The 21,697-nt window shown below is 37.0% G+C and overlaps 1 protein-coding gene across 1 annotated transcript in view; it reads left to right on the top strand.

Annotated features, from left to right (window-relative positions):
* LOC127409647 (sodium/potassium/calcium exchanger 4-like) overlaps positions 1–21,697 on the top strand; it is a 69,726-nt gene that overhangs the window by 35,216 nt on the left and 12,813 nt on the right. The window contains exons 3-12 of the mRNA XM_051644348.1: positions 729–805; positions 4,942–5,016; positions 5,232–5,316; positions 5,420–5,523; positions 11,809–11,883; positions 12,016–12,041; positions 12,155–12,208; positions 13,570–13,661; positions 17,044–17,213; positions 18,313–18,454. Coding sequence (XP_051500308.1) covers positions 729–805; positions 4,942–5,016; positions 5,232–5,316; positions 5,420–5,523; positions 11,809–11,883; positions 12,016–12,041; positions 12,155–12,208; positions 13,570–13,661; positions 17,044–17,213; positions 18,313–18,454 — 900 coding nt within the window. The remainder of the gene's footprint in view (positions 1–728; positions 806–4,941; positions 5,017–5,231; positions 5,317–5,419; positions 5,524–11,808; positions 11,884–12,015; positions 12,042–12,154; positions 12,209–13,569; positions 13,662–17,043; positions 17,214–18,312; positions 18,455–21,697) is intronic.

The raw sequence follows: 21,697 nt of genomic DNA on the forward strand, positions 1-21,697 counted from the left end.
TTGAAAGGCACTTAAACTTTTTTGTTTCTGTTTTTTATTGCTTTAAAGGGATAGGTGACCCAAAAATGAAATTTCTGTCATCATTTACTCACCCTAATTTCATTCCAAACCCTTATGACTTTCATTCTTCTGTGGAACACGAAAGGAGATATGAGGCAGAATGTTCACGCTGCTCTTTTTCATGCAATCAAAGCTCCAAAAAGCATCATAAAAGTATCATAAAACTAATCCATTCAACTTGTGCACTATATTCCAAGTCTTCTGAAGCCATACAATAGCTTAGAAAGAGAGTTGTTATTCACTGAAAATCTCTCAAATCTAATTTACGCATGTGCATTTTCAAACATGCCACATCAAGTTTTGAGTGTCAGTGAATAATTTATTTTTTACGTTTGTTTTTCACACAAAGCTATCGTACGTCTTCAGAAGTCTTGGAATAAAATGCATGAGTTGTATGGACTACTTTTGCATGGTGCTTTTTTGTCTGTTTTTTTCCTGGTCACTGTATGCTTTCACTGTATGGAAAAGAGCAGCGTGAACTTTCTTCAAAATTTCTCCTATTTATTGTTCTTTGTTCCATGGAAGAATCAAAGTCATACGGGTTTAAAACGACATGAGGGTAAATAAACAATGACTGGATGTTTATTTTTGGGTGAACTATTCCTTTAAATCTCAGCTAAATGCTACTAATATAGTGTCAAATACTAAAAAAGTTATGTTTTTTACAGCCATCCGTGAATTTCCAGAAGATATTTTTACCAACGCAGAACGGAAGAGCGGTGCTGTGCTGCTACATATTATAGCGGTAAGAAAGTCTCTGTCTCTCTCCTCATTTTCAAAGACTAACAAGTCTGGCACATTTAGAAAATATGTGCTGCATTACGGCTTATTTTAGGGGGATTTTATCAGAGTTCTTTTTTCCAGAAGGAATTGGTTAAGGTAATGATAAGCATTCACTCATGCTGCTGTGCCATGCTCTAATATCATGTGGATTTTACAGTGTGTGTTCATCCGATCCTAATATGACCAGATTTATCTCGGTTTGATTGACTTGCATCCATCACCCGTGAGCAACACTTAAAATCTGCCCTGGTTATGTAATGCTGCTTCATAAACTCTAATGTTTCATATCATGCTCAGCTCAAGCCTACATTCATCCAAACAATCCAGACGTGCTGTGGGTGGGAATTTTGTTTGTCCTTTGGTGCCCCCTGTGACTGGAATTTATCATTTAAATATCTCCATCTAGGACACAGGAATGCAAAACTGTAATTTATTCACCTGATTTCTGGGAAGTAATGTCATTGTTCATTTAAGGAATTTATTCTGTTTTATGATTTAATTGTGGGTAAAATGCATAGCCTGTGCAAAACCTACAAGCAATATGATGAATGTTAATAACAGTTTCATTGGCACAGAGTATTTTATGTAGTAATGCTTACTTAGTGGTGTTTAGGGTTGGGAACTGTTCAATTGTTTTTTTTTTAAATACCGAAACTTTATGATTTTCGGTTCTGTAAACGGCTCTTGAACGTCCCATTTTCCACAGATGCAGTCTGAATACTGTACTGAAATACTCTGACAGCGTTTCCTGTAGTCTGAATCCCAAACAAATGACTCTCATGAGCCGGTGAATAGGCACTTTTCCACCATCGGGCCGAACGGTTCTGAACACAGGATGGAAAATTTACAGTAGCATTTCCACTCGAGGACGGTTCAGCACGGCACGATTATAAACCGTTCTCGGCATGAAATTCTTGGCACGGCTAGCTATCCATGCTCAACTATTCTCAACTGTGCTGGTGGAATGGCTTTAGTACGTGGCGACTCGTTTAGTGTATCATCACGGTTAGTATCAGGGAAGTAGTTTACTAGGTTATTTAAACTGAAAATACATCAATATATTCTCATATACTATTTTCATATAATACTTATATAATATTTTGTCAATAAATATCCTGTTTAGTTGTCTGGGAACTTTTACCTTTCTGCATGTTTGTGTCCGGTGGCAAACACAAGCCCTCAGCAAATGATGGTAGACCTCTCCCCTTTTTCTCTTTACTTTCCTTTTTGTGACATGGTCCGTGTCTTTGTTGTTTGTTTGCAAAACCAGGGAAAAACCAGAGTAAAACCAGGGACAAAAAGCAGTCCTAAAAACTGGAATATGCGATCATCCTCCGTAGCGCACTCGTTCCAATGTTTACCTCTCACGCCGTCGCCAGAGACGGATCTGTTACGTACATTCTCCTGATTTATCCGCACCAAAGTGGAAAAAGAGACCGTTACCGCGCCCGGATCGGCACGGAATGGTATGGTTTTGCAATGAGAACTGTATGGCCCGATGGTGGAAAAGCGGCTAATTACTCTTATGAGCCGGTTCTTTTTAATCTGCTCCGTAAAACATACAGCGCGACCAGTGTAGTCTGATTTCTGAACAATTGACTCTTATGAGCCGGTTCTTTTTAATCTGCCCCGTGAAACATACAGCGCGACCAGTGTAGTCTGATTTCCGAACAATTGACTCTTATGAGTCGGTTCTTTTGAATCTGCTGCTCGTTCAGTGTAGTCTGACTCCCGAATGAATGACTCTTACAAGCCGTTTATTTCTAATCTACTGTGTGAAACACATAGCATGTCCAACATAGTCCGATTCCCAACCGAATGACTCTTTTAAGCCAGTTCTTTTGAATCTACAGTGTGTCCAGTGTTTTCTGATTTCTGAACGAATGACTCGTTTGAGCCGGTTCTTTTGAATCTGCAGCACAAAATATATAGCACTACCAGTGTAGTCCGATTCCCGACTGAATGACTCTTATGAAACGATTCTTTTCAATCTACAGTGTGCAACATTCAGCGCAATTAGTGTAGTCCGATCCCCGAATGAATGACTCTTATGAGCCGGTTCTTTTGAATGTGCTGCGCAAAACATACAGCACGTCCAGTGTAGTCCAATTTCAGAACAAATGACTCTTATGAGCCAGTTCTTCTGAATCTACAGTGCGTCCAGTGTAGTCTAAATCCTGAACTAATTACTCTTATGAGCCGGTTCTTTTGAATCTATAGCGTGCAACAATCAGCGCAATTAGTGTAGTCCGATTCCTGAATGAATGACTCTTATGAGCTGGTTCTTTTGAATCTGCTGCGGGAAACATACAGCATGACCAGTGTAGTCTGATTTCAAAACAAATGACTCTTATGAGCCAGTTCTTTTTAGTGAATCACAAACATACAGCGTGACCGGTGTAGTCAGATTCACGAATGAATGACTCTTATGAGCCGGTTCTTTTGAATCTACAGTGTGAAACATACAGTGTGATTTGTGCAGTCCGATTCTAGAACAAATTACTCTTATGAGCCGGTTCTTTTTAGTGAATCAAAAGCATACAGTGTGAACGGTGTAGTCCGATTCCCGAATGAATGTCTCTTATGAGCCAGTTCTTTTTAGTGAATCACAAACATACAGCGTGACCGGTGTAGTCAGATTCAAGAATGAATGACTCTTATGAGCCGGTTCTTTTGAATCTACATTGTGAAACATACAGTGTGATTTGTGCAGTCAGATTCTAGAACAAATTACTCTTATGAGCCGGTTCTTTTTAGTGAATCAAAAGCATGAAGTGTGAACGGTGTAGTCCGATTCCCGAATGAATGTCTCTTATAAGCCAGTTCTTCTGAATCTACAGTGCGTCCAGTGTAGTCTAAATCCTGAACTAATGACTCATATGAGTCAGTTCTTTTGAATCTATAGCGTGCAACATTCAGCGCAATTAGTGTAGTCCGATTCCTGAATGAATGACTCATATGAGCCGGTTCTTTTGAATCTGCTGCGTGAAACATACAGTGCTATTCTTGCAGTCCGATTCTAGAACAAATTACTCTTATTAGCCAGTGATTTTAGTGAATCAAAAGCATAAAGCGTGACCAGTGTAGTCTGATTCGCGAACAAATGTCTCTTATAAGCCGATTCTTTTGAATCTGCAGCATACAACATTCAGTGCAATTTGTTTAGTCCGATCCCTGTCTGAATTACTCTTATGAGCCGGTTCTTTTTAGTAAATCAAAAACATACAGTGCATCGAGTGTAGTCTGATTCCAGAACAAATTACTCTTTGGAGCTGATTCTTTTGAATCTACAGCATGCAACATTCAGCATGATTTGTGGAGTCCAGTTCCTGAACGAATGACTCTTATGAGCTGCTTCTTTTGAATCTGCTGTGCGAAACATACAGCACAATTTGTATAGTCTGATTCCAGAACAAATGATTCTTATGAGCCGGTTCTTTTTAGTGAATTGAAAACATATAGCGTGACCTGTGTAGTCTGATTCCCGAACAAATTACTCTCTCAAACCAGTTCTTTTGAATCTACAATGTGTCCAGTGCAGTCTGATTCCTGAACAAATAACTCTGATGAGCCGTTTCTTTCGAATCTTCTGCGTGAAACACACAGCGTGTCCAATAATGTCTGATTTCTGAACAAATAATTCATTTGAGCAGGTTCTTTTGAATCTACAGTGTGTCCAGTGTGGTTCCCAAATGATTGACTCTTATGAGCTGGCTCTTTTTAGGGAATCAACGTGCAAGTTGACTTTTAGTCATGTTCAACTTGTAATGAAACAAGAACTGAATTATTTTGTTCTGTAATGTTGTAATTAAGGATTGTGAGACTTCAATCAGGCAGTGCAGTTACTAACTGCTTGTTCATATGACTATGTTTAGTTAAAAAATACACATGAGTTGTAATCAGTGGAATTTTATAAAAGAATAAATGAATGAATTAAATATTTCATCACATTTCTGTTTCATTTTTAGACAATTTATAGTTAGGATCAATTACTGGATTACATTTTTGCCTCTAAAAAGTCTGTGTAAACACGTGAAAACCCTTTCCTAGTAGTGTTTGTTATTGTTCATACTTCTCAGCACAGTTGTCTTCTCACAGACTCTCTACATGTTCCTGGCATTGGCAATCGTGTGCGACGACTACTTTGTGATGTCTCTAGAGAAAATCTGCGAGGTAGGAATTTTTAAATCCTATAGAATCAATCTCAATGTATCCCCATTTTCCACAGAGTACAATAAGAGTCTCATAATTTGCACAGTTCTTCCTGTGACCCACTTTAGGTGTTTGGAAGCTTATAAAACATACTGCTCCAGATTTGTGCTGTGTTTGTGTCTAATTTGTTGAATGTGAATTGTGTGCTATTATTGTACTGTTATTGTGTTTTGCAGAAGTTAAATCTGAGCGAGGATGTGGCTGGTGCTACTTTCATGGCTGCGGGGAGCTCTGCGCCCGAGCTCTTTGCATCTGTTATAGGTAAAATCATATTATCACCTAGAGCACACACACACACATACACACACACTCTCATATACACACACTCCTGAGCCCATCTTTTCTCTGTTGTATCTGTTTTCAGGGGTTTTCATCACTCACGGTGATGTTGGTGTTGGAACTATCGTCGGTTCTGCTGTCTTTAACATTCTCTGCATCATCGGAGTTTGTGGGATCTTTGCTGGACAGGTGTGTGTTTGCATGTGTGTTTTTGTCTTCTTCAACAGCAGCTACATGGAGACAACATGTATCAAAACTGACCCTGTTCACTTTTAACCCTTATTTTGTGTTCCGGTCATTTGGACCATTTTCTTTAAAACTATTTTGGTTTTATTTCACTTTGTTACACTTGTTGTGTTCCCGGTCAAAAATGACCGGTCATTGGAAATTGATTAGACTATAAAATACAAAAGTATGAAGTTCAGGAGCATCACAATCCTTTAGATGAGCACATATGTGGATGTGTGTTTGCACACACAAAGTCCTCAGACATGTGCACACACACACACACACACACACACAATGTGTGTTGAGTGCCCTTTTGTGCATCGCCTTTCCATGTACTCTCTTTGAGAAATATTTTAAGATCTACTCATCATATTATGTTGTGTTTGGGCTCGTTTGAATCGGGATAGTCTACTATAAGTTACGATAGAGTATGTCATTGTCTATGTTATATGGATGTTTCACTGCCGTTTGACTTCTTGAGTGAAACAAATGTTCTCATTGCATTCTACAAACTGAGACCTTTCCAATGATATATAACATATGGCTATCTCCTCTTTTTTGTGTTTTTACCAACTCAATATAATTGTTGTGATAACAAATTAGCAAATTATGAGAACCAAACAGTTCTGATTTGTCAGCAAATTAAAAAGCATTATTTGAGAATTGATAGGATCAGATATATGCATTGTAAAGTCCAGATTCTAAAATGACATCTGTTTTGTTAATATCAAGCAAGTGGTTATTAATTTATTATGTAATTATTATATATTGTTTTGTTTATCGCAGTGCACCCCACTACTCCGGTATGAGCTCAGTTCAATGAATCATTCTATCAATAAAAATATATATATTTTTAAATATGTTCAAAAAAGAGGTACCTGTCATAATTACTAAAAAAGAAGTTGATAAAAAGATCTAATGCAATATTTTGGGATTATATATGCAATATGAGAGATTTATAAACAGTCTTAGTGAGCCGGTCATTTTTGACCGGGAACACAAAATGTGCTAGTACAAAATGAACACAACATAAGGAATAATTGCTGTTCCTGGTTTTATTGTGAATGATTCGTCAGTGCACATTATTCTAAAGAAGAAAAAGTTGCCATAATTTCATCAAAATCATATAACCTCACCCACATATGAAATGTCTTCTCTGTTGATGTAACCAAGGCTGTTTGGCCGGGGACAATTAATATTAACCAATGATATTGTAGCCCACTTTTCACAATCCAAACAAATCCCAATTAAATCAGCCCCACCTGATATATTTTGCCGCTCATTATTTCACTTTGAAATATATCACACTACAAAATTTTAATGCATTGCGAATGCCAACCTGGTCTAGTAGAATAACATTACCATACCTACATTTTTGCTAATTGATTTTTATGTGGCTCGTTGTATATCGTGGGGGTTCCTGGTGAAATAAATACTAATGAATACTTTCACACTTTGCTTCAGAAATTGTGTTTTTCATCTCACTGAACTGCCGCGATATGTGTAACGAACTGCGTGATGTCATTTTGCAAAAATGCCGCCCCAGTCATGTAATTTTCATGAGGTCAGGCTGCAGTTCAAAGCTTAAAAAAAACTCGGTTTAAAACTAGATCTGATTGGCTACAAACATGCTAGTTATTTCTTTCAGGGCTGAATATATAGTCGTATTTCTTTTGCCAAATTCACTCAATTCTTGCAACTTGGGTTCTCCTCGAAATTTCGGGATGTGAAAGTGAAATAAATGAAGAAATATCAGAGCCAGTGGATGCTGCAGAGACAGAGAGAAATGCAGCTGAAAATCAAGAAGCGAAATTTTCTTTGAAGAAAAAAGCACACACTTTGTGCTCATAATGTAGAAAGTAATTGTGATACATAAGATGAAATACTGCAACACAGACTCACAGAATGAATGTTTCTATAACTTTTTTCGCAAACTGACTTTTATGTGCCTAATTCTATGCTTCGTCATTCTATGCTACAACAACTGTGCTTTTTATTTACTTCCACACAAATCACGACTTCAGCGGCTGATTATGACTTTATAAACACGTATTTTTTGCTCTTTTACTCAACACTCTGCTATGATATCGAAACACTTTTACTGTAATGCATAATTTGATACATTTTAATGCTTATATTACAGACCCACCTACATTTACACACTTATTCCAGTGTGATTAACTGCTGCGGTAGCTCACCTTCCAAGTAGCTATAGCTGCAGGCCGGAGACCTCCAAATGGGGGCAGAATCTCCAAAATGGGGTTGCGCCAACTCCAAAATTGGGCGTCACTTCCACTCACGGTTAAGGTTTGGGAAAGGGTTAGGTTAGGGGCTCCCTATATCTTCAATGGTGATTTGGAGCTCACACCCCTTTTTGGAGCAATGCCTGCAGCTATACCCTTCTCGCCTTTTCACTGCATCCGACAAATGACAGACGATAGACCAGAAGTCTTTCATTTCCAATGGAGAGTCACACAGGGGCTGTGTGGGGTTGTGACCATCTGTGTATGAGACACAGATTAGGGAGGTACGTTTTACTCATTAAAACATCAAATATTCACCTGAAAAGCCTTGTCTGATTATGACACAATTTCACTCGCTTTTGGCACCCCCCGCTGGACATTTTATTGGGAAACTGCAGCCAGATGTGTAATAAAGCATGTAATTTCAAGGGCTGTTGATTTAACGCATTAATTCAGTGCAATAAAATATATTAAAAATAACATGTTAAAAACATTTATGCAATTAATCACGTATTCCTTCCAGCATGCAGTACCACCTGTTTTCTCCAGGAGGCAGTAAATGAAACTCGCTGTATAGGCAATGCGCATCTCATACAGTCAGAGAACAAACAAGACAAGATGAGAACACGTTCTTGTGTTCAAACACAGCTTGATGGAGCGCAAATCCTAAGGCAGGAATCTCAAGACTTGTTTTTTGAAGTTTCAAACTTCGTTTAACTTGACACAGCGACCTAAAATGGTATGTTTATGACGCAACGCAACCGAGACGCTCCAAAAGAGTCCGTCTGACGCAAGTGTACATTGACGCGTCCTTAAACAAGCCCTTATCTTGGACTGATTGATGAATTAAATTGTAAAATGGATTGCTGTGAACTGTAGGCCAATGATTGGCTTATGTTCAGTAATATGCAAATAGGGAGCCTGGGTAGCTCAGCGAGTAAAGACGCTTACTACCATTGAGTTCAAATCCAGGGCGTGCTGAGTGACTCCAGCCAGGTCTCCTAAGCAACCAATTGGCCCGGTTGCTAGGGAGGGTAGAGTCACATGGGGTAACCTCCTCATGGTCGCTATAATGTGCCTTTCGCTCTCGGTGGGGCGCGTGGTGAGTTGTGCGTGGATGCCGCGGAGAAGAGCGTGAAGCCTCCACACATGCTACGTCTCTGCGGTAACGCGCTCAACAAGCCACGTGATAAGATGAGCGGACTGAAGGTCTCAGACGCAACTGAGATTCGTCCTCCGCCACCCGGATTGAGGCGCATCAATACGCCACCACGAGGACTTAGAGCGCATTGGGAATTGGGGAGAAAAGGAGGAGAAAATCCAAAAAAATAACATAATAAATAAATAATAAATAATAATAATAATATGAAAATAAACAATACATTGCATTCTAAAGCCACTTTTTGTATTGTCTTTTTTAATACTTAACTTGTGTGCTTAAATAATGTAATGCAATTTAATTTATATATATATATATATATATATATATATATATATATATATATATATATATTTATTTATTTGATTTATTATTATTTAAATATAACTATTTATAATTGTTGAATGTAAATTAGTTTACCTTTATAAAATAAGGAAGCCCCAAAGAAAAACTAAAAATCTATTTCACTACAGAGCAATATCAAAATGACACTTTTCTAACAGTTTGTGGAAACAAAGTTACACAGAATGTAAAAATGTTTAAAAACTATTGCTCTTGAATTTAGTAGATAGTTAAAGTTTGTTGAAGTGTTCAGTGAAATTATAAATGTATAAAAATTGTTGTTAAATTTAGTCACAGTTCGTGGAAAATAAAATTTTTTAATGTTCTGTATTTACCTGATACTTTGCTGTTTTTCATAATATGAAACAAATTAGTGAATTGCATAGAAATCAATTAGGGTCAATTTGACCCCTACGGTAAAGGGTGTACCCATTTATATATATATATATATATAATAGGAAGTATAGGCAGAGGTTGTGCTAGAAAAAATTTGTATCCATCACTCTGCACATTAGCTCAGTATAAAATAGCGGAGAATTACGCTCTAAATGTCATGTTTGCACTATGATTAAATGCAAGTTAATTGGCAGAAATGGTAAGCAGGTTTTTCCCCCCGCGCTTTCTTATTGTTCTTATACTTTTTGTGTAATGATTGATGTATGCAGTCATGAAATCAGAGACACTCAGTTGATACCAGGCAATAAACATGGGCGCACACACCGCGGGAGTGAGAGTGAAATAAAAACTGATGTGCTATGTTTAAGTGGTTTTCTTGTTTATTTATTTTTTTATCTGTCAAAATGATGGAAAGCATTTGAAACTATCCTTCAGTGTTTCAAAAAATTGGTAAATGATGGAGAATTTTCTGTTAATGCAACCCCTGGGTATAGGCGTTGCTAGACCCTATTTAGACCCCCCTAAAAATCTTCTCAGCTCCCTAAAAATCTGTGACTTTGCAATCAGCACGCAAGTGTTTTACACAGCGGCAGCAACAGTGCACTGACATGTTTGAAGCGCGAGACTGCTTTGGTGGCTTTCCCACCTGTAAAGACTGACTAAAGCGCGAGCCAATAGCATTAGAGTGTGGGTTATGACGGAGCATATCATTGGTTTGTTCCGCTGAACGATGACATCAGGATGTAATTAAAACTTGTAATTACTTTTAGGCTAATTATGTTGTCGTTTTTGTATACCTTGATGGTCATGCAAAGCAGTTTACAAAATGATATACTTTGTTTTCATTTGCGAGGAAAACGCTTCTGATATTTAAAAACTGCTAAATTTTCTTAGTAGACACGCTGATTTTAATAAAGTATAATTAGACTTGTTTCGGTCATTAACGGGTTACTGACTCACTCAAAACACAAAAGATGTTCATTTGTTGCCACCTACTGGCGTAAAAGGCAGTGGCACTGGGGGCAGTGGTGGCTCAGCGGTTAAGGCTCTGGGTTACTGATCAGAAGGTTGGGGGTTCAAGTCCCAGCTCTGCCAAGATGCCACTGTTGGGCCCTTGAGCAAGGCCCTTGACCCTATCTGCTCCAGGGGTGCTGTATCATGGCTGACCCTGTGCTCTGACCCCAGCTTAGCTGGGATATGTGAAAAAAAAAAAAAAAAGAATTTCACTGTATATGTGTGATAAATAATTTTTTTATTTTATTTTATTTTTTATTATAAAGTGTGATTAATAAAAATGGTTACTGAATGGTAGTGAACAAATCTGAACGAATCTTTTTATTTTATATCTTAATTTTACCAGGGTTATTTTATTGAAATTAAAATCTATTTTCGGAGTTGTTTTCCCTTCTAAAACAATTCAAAAGACTCAAGTCACGAGTTAATACAGAGAAATATCATCTGAAGTTAATTCACTCCACTAAATAATGACTAATTGTTACATTTATTATAGGTTTTTGTTTGATATAACTTTAATCTATAGAAGTTGCAAAATTATTGATTTTCTATAATAATTTTTAATGAATTGATTTTTTTTTTAATTGAATTGTTCTTTAAACAGTCAACGATATAAGTGTGTATATTATAGAAAATGACTATTCTGAATGAATATTAACTGGCTGTCTTGAATGATGTAAAACCAGTAAAAAAACGCTATCTATGCTAAAGAGTGAGATGGGGCTGAGCCCCCCTAAGATTGAAATCCTAGAATCGCCCCTGATAGACGGGTTAACACACTCTTAAAAATAAGGTTTAAAATAGTACCAGAAAGGGTTTTACAGTCTGATTTCACAGGAGAACCTTTATAGTTCCAAAAATAACTTTTCATTCTCTAGTTCTTTTGGAAACCACCTTTGAACTGGTGCTTTAAGAGCCCAGAAACCAATGCAATGATCTTAAAACATGTAATACAACATTAAAAGAACTATATAGCCAGCTATTAAAGAACTATTGATGGCACTAATGCCTCTTATATTTCCTTTTCCATGTCTGCTATTTCAGCTGTGATTGAATGACAGTGATGACAGTAGTTTGTGTTGATGTCTGTAGGTGGTCTTTCTGACCCGCTGGGCTGTTTTCCGGGATTCCTTCTTCTACATATTGTCCGTCATAGCTCTGATTGTGGTGAGTGTCACTTGAAACACGTACATCATTTTATGTTTGTTTGACTTTGCTATTTAACTAAAAAGCACTTGTAAGTTGATTCTAACTGCATTCATTATCTTTTTTGTTTGAATTCCTCTCGCCTAATATCAGTTCATCTACGACGAGAAGATTGTGTGGTGAGTTTTTCTCCCCCCATTATCTTCTGATCTTTTAGCTCGACGTGAGGACACATACTTTATGATTTTGCTTTTGATTCTGGTCAACCGTTCTTTTTCTTTTTTTTCATCAGGTGGGAGAGTCTGGTTCTGGTGCTCATGTACGCTGTATATATCCTCATTATGAAGTGAGTATTTCACACTACATATACTCCTATGCACAGAATTTACTGTGGAAGTGTGTGCATTTCAGTAAATATACTGAAGTGGACAAATGACCATAATAAGCTTGCAATTTATTAATATCAAGTGCTTAATAAAGAGAAATTGTGTCTAAAAATGTCCTGCAATGTGTGTAGAGGGATTGTTCTTTTGGAACTGAAATCTATTCTTTTTTTTTTTTATTATTATCTTTTAATCGGATTGATTAAACAGATAGATTTTCATTTTCATTGCTGGGAAATTTTGCAATGGATGCCCCAAAAGTTTCTACATAGTATTGATTACAGCAAAAATTAATTTCAACACTTACAATGGAAGTCAATGGGGGGCCAATCTGTAAACGTTAAAATACTCACTTTTTCAAAATTATAGACACAAGACATAAACTATATGTGTGTTAACATGATTTTACTGTGATAAAATCGCTTACTAACCACATCTGTGTAAAGTTAAAGCCAATTTTACAACTTTGTTTCCATGGATGTAACGCCGTAAACCCTAAAACCTTAAAATGACTGTAAAAACGATGATTTAAACAACTTTACAGCTCAAATAATACATGAGTTTTAACAGAATAATTAATGTAAGTGCTTTTATAAAATTATGAGCTTCACATTTCTGTGTTTAAATACTCAAAAAATTGGCCCCATTGACTTCCATTGTAAGCACCTCACTGTAACCTTCGATTTTTGCTTTTTTTTTTTTTTTTTAAAGAAAAGGAGGGACGAATCTAAATACATGTTTGCTGTAATCAACATTATGCCACAAATGCTGTCAATTGAGCTTAACTTGCATTGAACCCAGAATATTCCTTTAAATATGCCTTAGGTGTAGTACTCTGTGAAATTATTCTTTTTTTATTTTCTCCCCAATTTGGAATGGCCAATTCCCAACACACCCTAAGTCCTCGTGGTGGCATAATGACTTGCCTCAATCCGGGTGGTGGAGGACGAATCTCAGTTGCCTCCACGTCTGAGACCATCAATCCGTGCATCTTATCACGTGGCTTGTTGAGCGTGTTACTGTGGAGACCTAGTGCGTGTGGAGGCTTCATGCTATTCTCCACAGTATCCACGCACAACTCACCACGCGCCCCACCTAGAGTGAGAACCACATTATAGCGACCACGAGGAGGTTACCCCATGTGACTCTACCCTCCCTAGCAACCGGGTCAATTGGTTGCTTAGGAGACTTGGCTGGAGTCACTCAGCACACCCTGGATTTGAAGTCACGACTCCAGCGTTGGTAGTCAGCATCAATATTCGCTGAGCTACCCAGGTCCCCTTATGAAATCATTTCTAATCAAATGTGCTTCTTTCCATATTAGATTTAACACAAGCATTCAGAAATTTTTCACAAGACGAAGCGACAAGAATGTTGCGAATGGAAACGCAGCGGCCGGCAGTGAACTAGAGGATGGTAATGACAGTTTAGACTCGTTTAAATGGGACGATCCGTCTGTACCGCTGTTGTGTCCAGGTAAGACTAAATAGACAGGCTTTGAAAGTTCTGATTTAATAAACACCACACCTTTAGGACAAATCTGAAGTCTACAGTCCTCAGTTTTTGAACCAGTTATATATCTAAAAGACTTTTGAGGGCAATTAAATGAAGATAGACTAGTAGAACATGTGATACTGGAAGAAAAGTAACTTTTATTTGACTTATAATGTGTGTTTAAGTAATATCCACCTGTTTTGCAAGTTTTACTTTCAGCATACACTATTATGCACCAAACATCTGAAAATGAACATTATTATCTTTCTTGGGATTCTATATGTGTTTACAGTTTGTTTTATAATAAAAGGAGATTAAACTATGGATATATGATCATGAAGCATGACAAAGCTGAAACCTATTTTTTGTACCCTTGAGACTTTTTGCATTATGATGCTATTTTTATGTAAATCAAGCACATTAAAGAGGCCATTCACACCAAAACGTTCTTTAACCCTTTAAGCTCTGAAGGTGTTTTTAAAGATTTCCTGTTTCAGTGGCATACCCAAAATTAAAGGCTTATAACTCGACAAAAAAAAAAAAACAAGGAGGATCAAGTGTTTGGTATCATTGTAAAGAAAACTTTTTAAAAAATTTAATGATATAGATTATGATAAATTCTGAGGCTCTCAGCCAAAAAAAAAAAAGAAGAAAAAAAAAAGAATTGAGCCAAAAATGTACTTTTTTTCTTGTTTTTCTTATTTGACATTATATATCTATGGGTGTAAATAAGGTGGCTCCGAAAAAACACTTTTGTTTTGTTTCTGATCATGTCAACTCTATCTGAGAACATTTTTGTGTTGATACGACAAAGCAATCAAATGAATGTCACAATGCAAATAACTGTAATGGTGCTGCGTAAATACAGGCTTTATTTTCTTTATGCAAATGTTCTATTTCTTTCTTTTGATTTTGGGGTCAAATATGACCTATACATGTTTTGTGAGATTTACTTGACTAGCTTTGTCTTTTGGCTCAACATATTTTGTCTTTGCGAGATAAATTTCCTCCTATCGCAGTATTAAAGCAGAAATCTCAGTGCTGTGTTATAACTGTGGGAGACGGGATTGATTTCCAGCTCTTGAGGTCTCAGCACTTTTGCTTCCTCTTGCTTGTATCCGCCCTGATCGAGAGGTAACATCATTCCCTCATATATCTTTTCCTCCTGCCCTTCTTTAACAGCTTTCACAGCTGTTCTTCTCTTTATTCTGACCATCTCACATTAATCAGGTCAGTCTCTGCCTGTTTGTGGCTGTATAACCCTGCCTGTCTGTTTAGTCTTACTGAATCTATCTGCTTAAGCTCTGCAAACTCTTACTCCCCTCTTTCTGATGCTTCTAAGTCAATACAGACAACAATTCTGAGATTTAAGGAAATGTCTTGTGTAGTAGCAGTATACAGTGGTGATCGAAAGCTTTAGTCCACTTCTTTAAACCTGAAAAATAAATCAAACATTTAGCGACAAGGAAATCTTATGATGTAAAATGAATAAGACATATTTAAGACTCTGCACTTTTTTTAGATCACTAATGAAATGTAAGTAAATGTATATACAGTTGTGCTCAAAAGTTTGCATACCCTGGCAGAAATTGTAAAATTTTGGCATTGATTTTGAAAATATGCACAAAAACTGTCTTTTATTTAAGGATAGTGATCATATGAAGCCATTTATTATCACATAGTTGTTTGGCTCCTTTTTAAATCATAATGATAACAGAAATCACCCAAATGGCCCTGATCAAAAGTTTACATACCCTTGAATGTTTGGCCTTGTTACAGACACACAAGGTGACACACACAGGTTTAAATGGCAATTAAAGGTTAATTTCCCACACCTGTGGCTTTTTAAATTGCAATTAGTGTCTGTGTATAAATAGTCAATGAGTTTGTTAGCTCTCACGTGGATGCACTGAGCAGGCTAGATACTGAGCCATGGGGAGCAGAAAAGAACTGTCAAAAGACCTGCGTAACAAGGTAATGCAACTTTATAAAGATGGAAAAGGATATAAAAAGATATCCAAAGCCTTGAAAATGCCAGTCAGTACTGTTCAATCACTTATTAAGAAGTGGAAAATTCTGGGATCTCTTGATACCAAGCCAAGTTCAGGTAGACCAAGAAAGATTTCAGCCACAACTACCAGAAGAATTGTTCAGGATACAAAGAAAAACCCACAGGTAACCTCAGGAGAAATACAGGCTACTCTGGAAAAGATGGTGTGGTTGTTTCAAGGAGCACAATACAACGATACTTGAACAAAAATGAGCTGCATGGTCAAGTTGCCAGAAAGAAGCCTTTACTGCACCAATGCCACAAAAAAAGCCCAGTTACAATATGCCCGACAACACCTTGACACGCCTCAAAGCTTCTGGCACACTGTAATTTGGAGTGACGAGACCAAAATAGAGCTTTATGGTCACAACCATAAGCGCTATGTTTGGAGAGGGGTCAATAAGTATTGTGCTCCTTGAAACAACCACACCGTCTTTTTCCAGAGCAGCCTGTATTTCTCCTGAGGTTGCCTGTGGGTTTTTCTTTGTATCCTGAACAATTCTTCTGGCAGTTGTGGCTGAAATCTTTCTTGGTCTACCTGAACTTGGCTTGGTATCAAGAGATCCCAGAATTTTCCACTTCTTAATAAGTGATTGAACAGTACTGACTGGCATTTTCAAGGCTTTGGATATCTTTTTATATCCTTTTCCATCTTTATAAAGTTCCATTACCTTGTTACGCAGGTCTTTTGACAGTTCTTTTCTGCTCCCCATGGCTCAGTATCTAGCCTGCTCAGTGCATCCACGTGAGAGCTAACAAACTCATTGACTATTTATACACAGACACTAATTGCAATTTAAAAAGCCACAGGTGTGGGAAATTAACCTTTAATTGCCATTTAAACCTGTGTGTGTCACCTTGTGTGTCTGTAACAAGGCCAAACATTCAAGGGTATGTAAACTTTTGATCAGGGCCATTTGGGTGATTTCTGTTATCATTATGATTTAAAAAGGAGCCAAACAACTATGTGATAATAAATGGCTTCATATGATCACTATCCTTAAATAAAAGACATTTTATTTTCAAAATCAATGCCAAAATTTCACAATTTCTTCCAGGGTTTGCAAACTTTTGAGCACAACTGTATATATGTAATTTGTAATTTAAAAAAATCTGTATTGGTGTATAAGTGGACTCAAGCCTTTTAACTCCCACTGTATGTTGTTTTATAATATCAGGAAAGAACATCAGTCATACTTCACTATGTACATTTTGTACATGTTTTTATAAACTCATTGTATCCTGTTTCTCAAGTCAAGTCCAGTAAGGCTTACAGTCGTGGTTCTGTGGTTATGGTGGATGAAATCATCAACGCCAGCCCCCCAAATTACCGTTTTCCTGAAGCGGGTCTACGTGTCATGGTCACGAGCCATTTTGGACCAAAGACCCGTCTACGCATGGCCAGTCGTCTGATTATAACGGAGGTACAGCAGACACCAGGACGTACACAGAATACTTTGTTTTTGTTAAAAAAAAAAAAAAAAGATTTTACAAAACATTACAAATTTTACAAACAAAATATGTTTTTTTTTTTTTTTAGAAATTTCAAACGTTGATAGCGCAAAACATATAAATGTGCAACTCAAAAGAAAATGTAACACATTTAATTTTGAACCAATGATAATATTAGTTTAAGTTCATTAAATTAATTTTAAATTCTAGCAATATTTTTGACACAACAGTCACTTATGACATGATTTATAGTTGATTGAAACTGTAAATGGCTGTAAAAATTGTAAAAACAATGTACAAATTTTATAATGAAAGTGTTATGCATCTTTTAAAAAGATTTGACATTAACAGTGTATTTGTAGCTATATAAATCTGAAAAGTAACTAAATGTTATATTGTGGCTGTACAGCACAGTGGTCAACTACTGTTGTTTTTACTTGTGCTTTATAAATAAATTGATTGATTGATTGATTGATAGATCATATTTCAACCCCAAATAATAATAAAAAGAAAAATAATATTTTGCATAAAAAAAATAATGCCTATTTTTAAGACCATTATGATTCTTTTGCATTGTGACATTGTTTTTATGAAAATTTAACACCCCATCCCCATTCTCATTATCATAATGTGAAAACTCTCATTCTTATTACAATAGTGTGAAAGAATATTATCTTTTTATATGTTATTTTACTGTTTAAATGTATTTATTTATTTATTCATTTAGCACACACTTTTATCTAATAAGTTTCAATTGTTAAGAACATTTATAAAGTGCATTTATGTTTAGACCGTACTTCAGTAGTGAGAATATATAGAAGATTTTGGGGAGAAAATGTTCTTTATTGAAATGAAAATAATATCACAATGCAGAAAATCTTAATGCTCCTAAAATGAGCCTTAATTGGCTTCATGCAAAATATAATTGATTTATTTCATTTTATTGTGGGGTGAAACATGACCTGGACAACTTTTTATTTTCTTTTTTATTATTACCTGAAAAGATGCTCGGTTTTACTGGCTCTTTGTGTGTGTGTGTGTGTGCGTGCGTGCGTGCGTGTGTGTGTGTAGCGTCAGAGGTTGGTCCAGGCAGCCAACGGCTTGGAGACGACTGTGGTGGACGGGAAACCTGACATTGAAAATGGAAACGTACTGGAGGACAAAACCACTGAGGAGAAAGAGGCTGAACTCACTTCACCCTTCAGAATACCAGGTGAGTAAAAAAAATTCAGTTTTTGAGTTTGTTACACTATTTAAAGAGCAAAGAAAGTTATGGACAGTCAAAATACATTCAGAAAGGGTTTTTTGGTTTTAATTAATAAGCTGACTGATTTGAACAATTTCAGAAGACACTTTGTTTTGTTTACTTTCATAATGCTGTAATGAAAAGCTGCTTCTTTCTATGGTTAAAATATGATGAAATAGCTCCTTTGATATCAGAGCTTGTGGTCAGTTGCACCAGCCATGCTTAAGTTACAACTTAGACTATTAAAGTGTATATTGGCACTAAATTACAATATATGCACTAATAAATATTTGAGAGTTGCACCAGTAAACTTAGGTGAAACGTACATGATGTATAAACTAAATATTAACGGACAACTCAGATAGCAACAGAGCTTGAGCCAAATCTGGCTTACATTTGGCACTTCTGTTCTGGTTTGGTTCTGGCAGTGGAATTTTAACGCCTTTGTGTGAAATAGCATCTGGCTGAAGTCTGGCGTGAGTCCGGTCAACCAAAAGAAACAAAGCAAAGACAGGCATTTAGTTCTGATGCGGAAGTGGAAGATTATTTGGCTGTTTTCTGGCTGATGTCTGGGGATTCTGTAGGGTTCCCACGCATCCTGGAAAACCTGGAATTTTTCATTGCAATTTTCCAGTCATGGAAAAGTCATGGAAAATTAGAAAAATACCTGGAAAATATTAACAAAACCATTTGACTGTGTTGCTAGCAAGGTTTCCGTTACAAGCACAAAAACATGGTAAAGATCTGACTCGGAATAGGAGTCAAACACACAAATTTGTATATTTTTTTCACTTCAGGACTTCTTGAATGTCCATGTTTTTCACATACCTCACATATGTTAACAGCTGTGCACAGCTGGCCACAACAGTGGATTCATTGATCTGGAGTGCATAAAATGGGCTGTGCCTGATGCTGTCTAACACTTGCTCCTTCACATCCTGTGCCATGTCAGAGATGCTGTGTTGTCAGAGAGTGGAACAGAATCAAGCTTAGAAGCCGCTGCCTCTCCTACCAACAAGGAACACATATCTTTGGCTGCCGGCCGAATCAATGTCTCTCCGATGTTATGTGCTTTGTCCGCCTTGGCAAAACGCAGCGCAACATGATATGAAGCGTCAGTGGCCTTTACATTTAATTTGACAAATTTTCCGACAACTTTTTTCTGACCTTGAAAGGCTTGAATTTTCTTTGGAAAAAGAAGTTGTCCCCGCTACCTCAGCATGCTTGGTGTCAAGGTGTCCGCGGAGTTTAGCAGGTCGCATGCTGTCATTAGCTAAAATCTCCTGACAAACGACACAAAGGTCGTGGTCAGGGGCGTAGATTCCAGGGGGGATGCGGGGGAGGTAACCCCCCAATAATCAAAACAAGCAAGTAAAGCCCCCCCAATATTTATACCATGATCAATGGAAACATGTAAATGCTTCACATTGGAGGACAAAGCGCCGCTTGACGCTGCTGTTTAGCGGAGCTTTGACGCCTCGACTCAACTCAGGTGAAATGCACTTTACAATGACGAAGGGGCATCATTGAAACTCAAAATTATTGTTATCATGCTATTATTGTTGTCTTTTCTGATAAAAGTCATGTTCAGCAGTTTAAATACTGTAGGAAAATGATACAGTACACCTGCTTTGTTCTTATAATGCTTAAATACTATAAAGTCTCTTGGCAGATTTCGGTCGTGAACATTACATGACTCGCTCATTATACAATAGACTTTCATTTGTTGCCACCTAGTGGCATCTCCAGAAGGGGTCACTAAACTAATCAATTATTGAATCTGAACATATTTGTGAAACAGAAACAAGCCACACCAAAATACCCTTTATTTTTGCAGCTAATTCTACACAATTGTGCAGATCATTTTCTATACTTGAATCATTAGAATAGCTTAAGTTGGTGCTTTTAGCTTATTCTTTAAAAAAAAAAATAACCCAGGAAAACATGTCCGTGGATTAGTGATTGTCTCTTGACTTTTGGACCCTCATGAGTTTGCATCCCTGTGAGTTACAAACTTTAGACCATGATGACAGTTGGACCACTGATTAAAAAAATAAATAAAAATTCACACCGTGTTCGTAGCGTGATGATTCGCCTTAACATCTCAGAATTAATTTTCAGTAATTCAACGATCGGAGTCAGCTTATTCCGCTGTTACAATGTGTAGTATGCAGAAAACATGGAATATAGTCATAAAAATGGCATTAGCAATAAACCGCAGAATGTCATGGAATATGACATACTGTATTTGGACGAAAATGAATGTTTGAATGTACATTTAAAATTGTGAAAAAAAGCACTCTGAAGTGCACAGCACATACAGACTATGTATTTATTTAATTAAATTACTGCTTTACAGGGATTAATAATCACACTATGCCATGGAGCATACTGCTTATCTGGAGGTGAGAAACTTCTGTCAAAAACACACAGGAACGGCAAAATAAAAGCTCGATTTAAATGGACACGTGTTTTTGCTTAAATATTACACTTGCTGGGCGCATAAAATGTCCTGGAAATGTCCTGAAAAATTGTGGCTTGAAAAGAGTGGGAAACCTGTTCTGGCACAGTTTAGGTCCAATTACGGCTGCGCTCTGGGGGGACAGGATAAGTGTGGCTGAGTTTTGGCCTCTTTCTGGGGTGGATACTGCCTGGTCATTCGGTAAGTGTCTTTTGGGCCGATTTTGGACCATAATTCCATGCAGTGTGTGGGCCAGACTCCTAGGTGGAATGCAGCCAGATTAGGGCCAAAATAATTTTGCTATCTGGGAAGGAGTAACGGTTGGAATAAAAAAAAATTGGACCAACTTTATATTAGGTGTCTTTAACTGGTATATACGCATTTGATACAATGTACTTATTATGTACATATGTGTTGTTGCATTGTACTTACATATAAAGTACCTGCATGTAATTACAGTACATCTGTAGTTACACTGTTAACCTAACCCCTAACCCTACTCCTAAACCTAACCCGTACCTTAACCTCAGTAACGGCAAACGTGTATCTTGTGAGAATTTTGCAAAACAACATGTAGTTACACAATAAGTACATTGTATTGTATGTATTTTAATGTTAGTACATAGTAGTTAAAGACACCTGATATAAAGTGGGACCAAAAAATCAAACTGATTGAATGACATCAATATCTCGCATGACAGACCTCTGTCCTTTAGACATATATGATTCTGACTTTTAAATTCATATAT

The sequence above is a fragment of the Myxocyprinus asiaticus genome, chromosome 19 (assembly GCF_019703515.2).
Source record: "Myxocyprinus asiaticus isolate MX2 ecotype Aquarium Trade chromosome 19, UBuf_Myxa_2, whole genome shotgun sequence".
Taxonomy (NCBI): Eukaryota; Metazoa; Chordata; class Actinopteri; order Cypriniformes; family Catostomidae; genus Myxocyprinus; species Myxocyprinus asiaticus.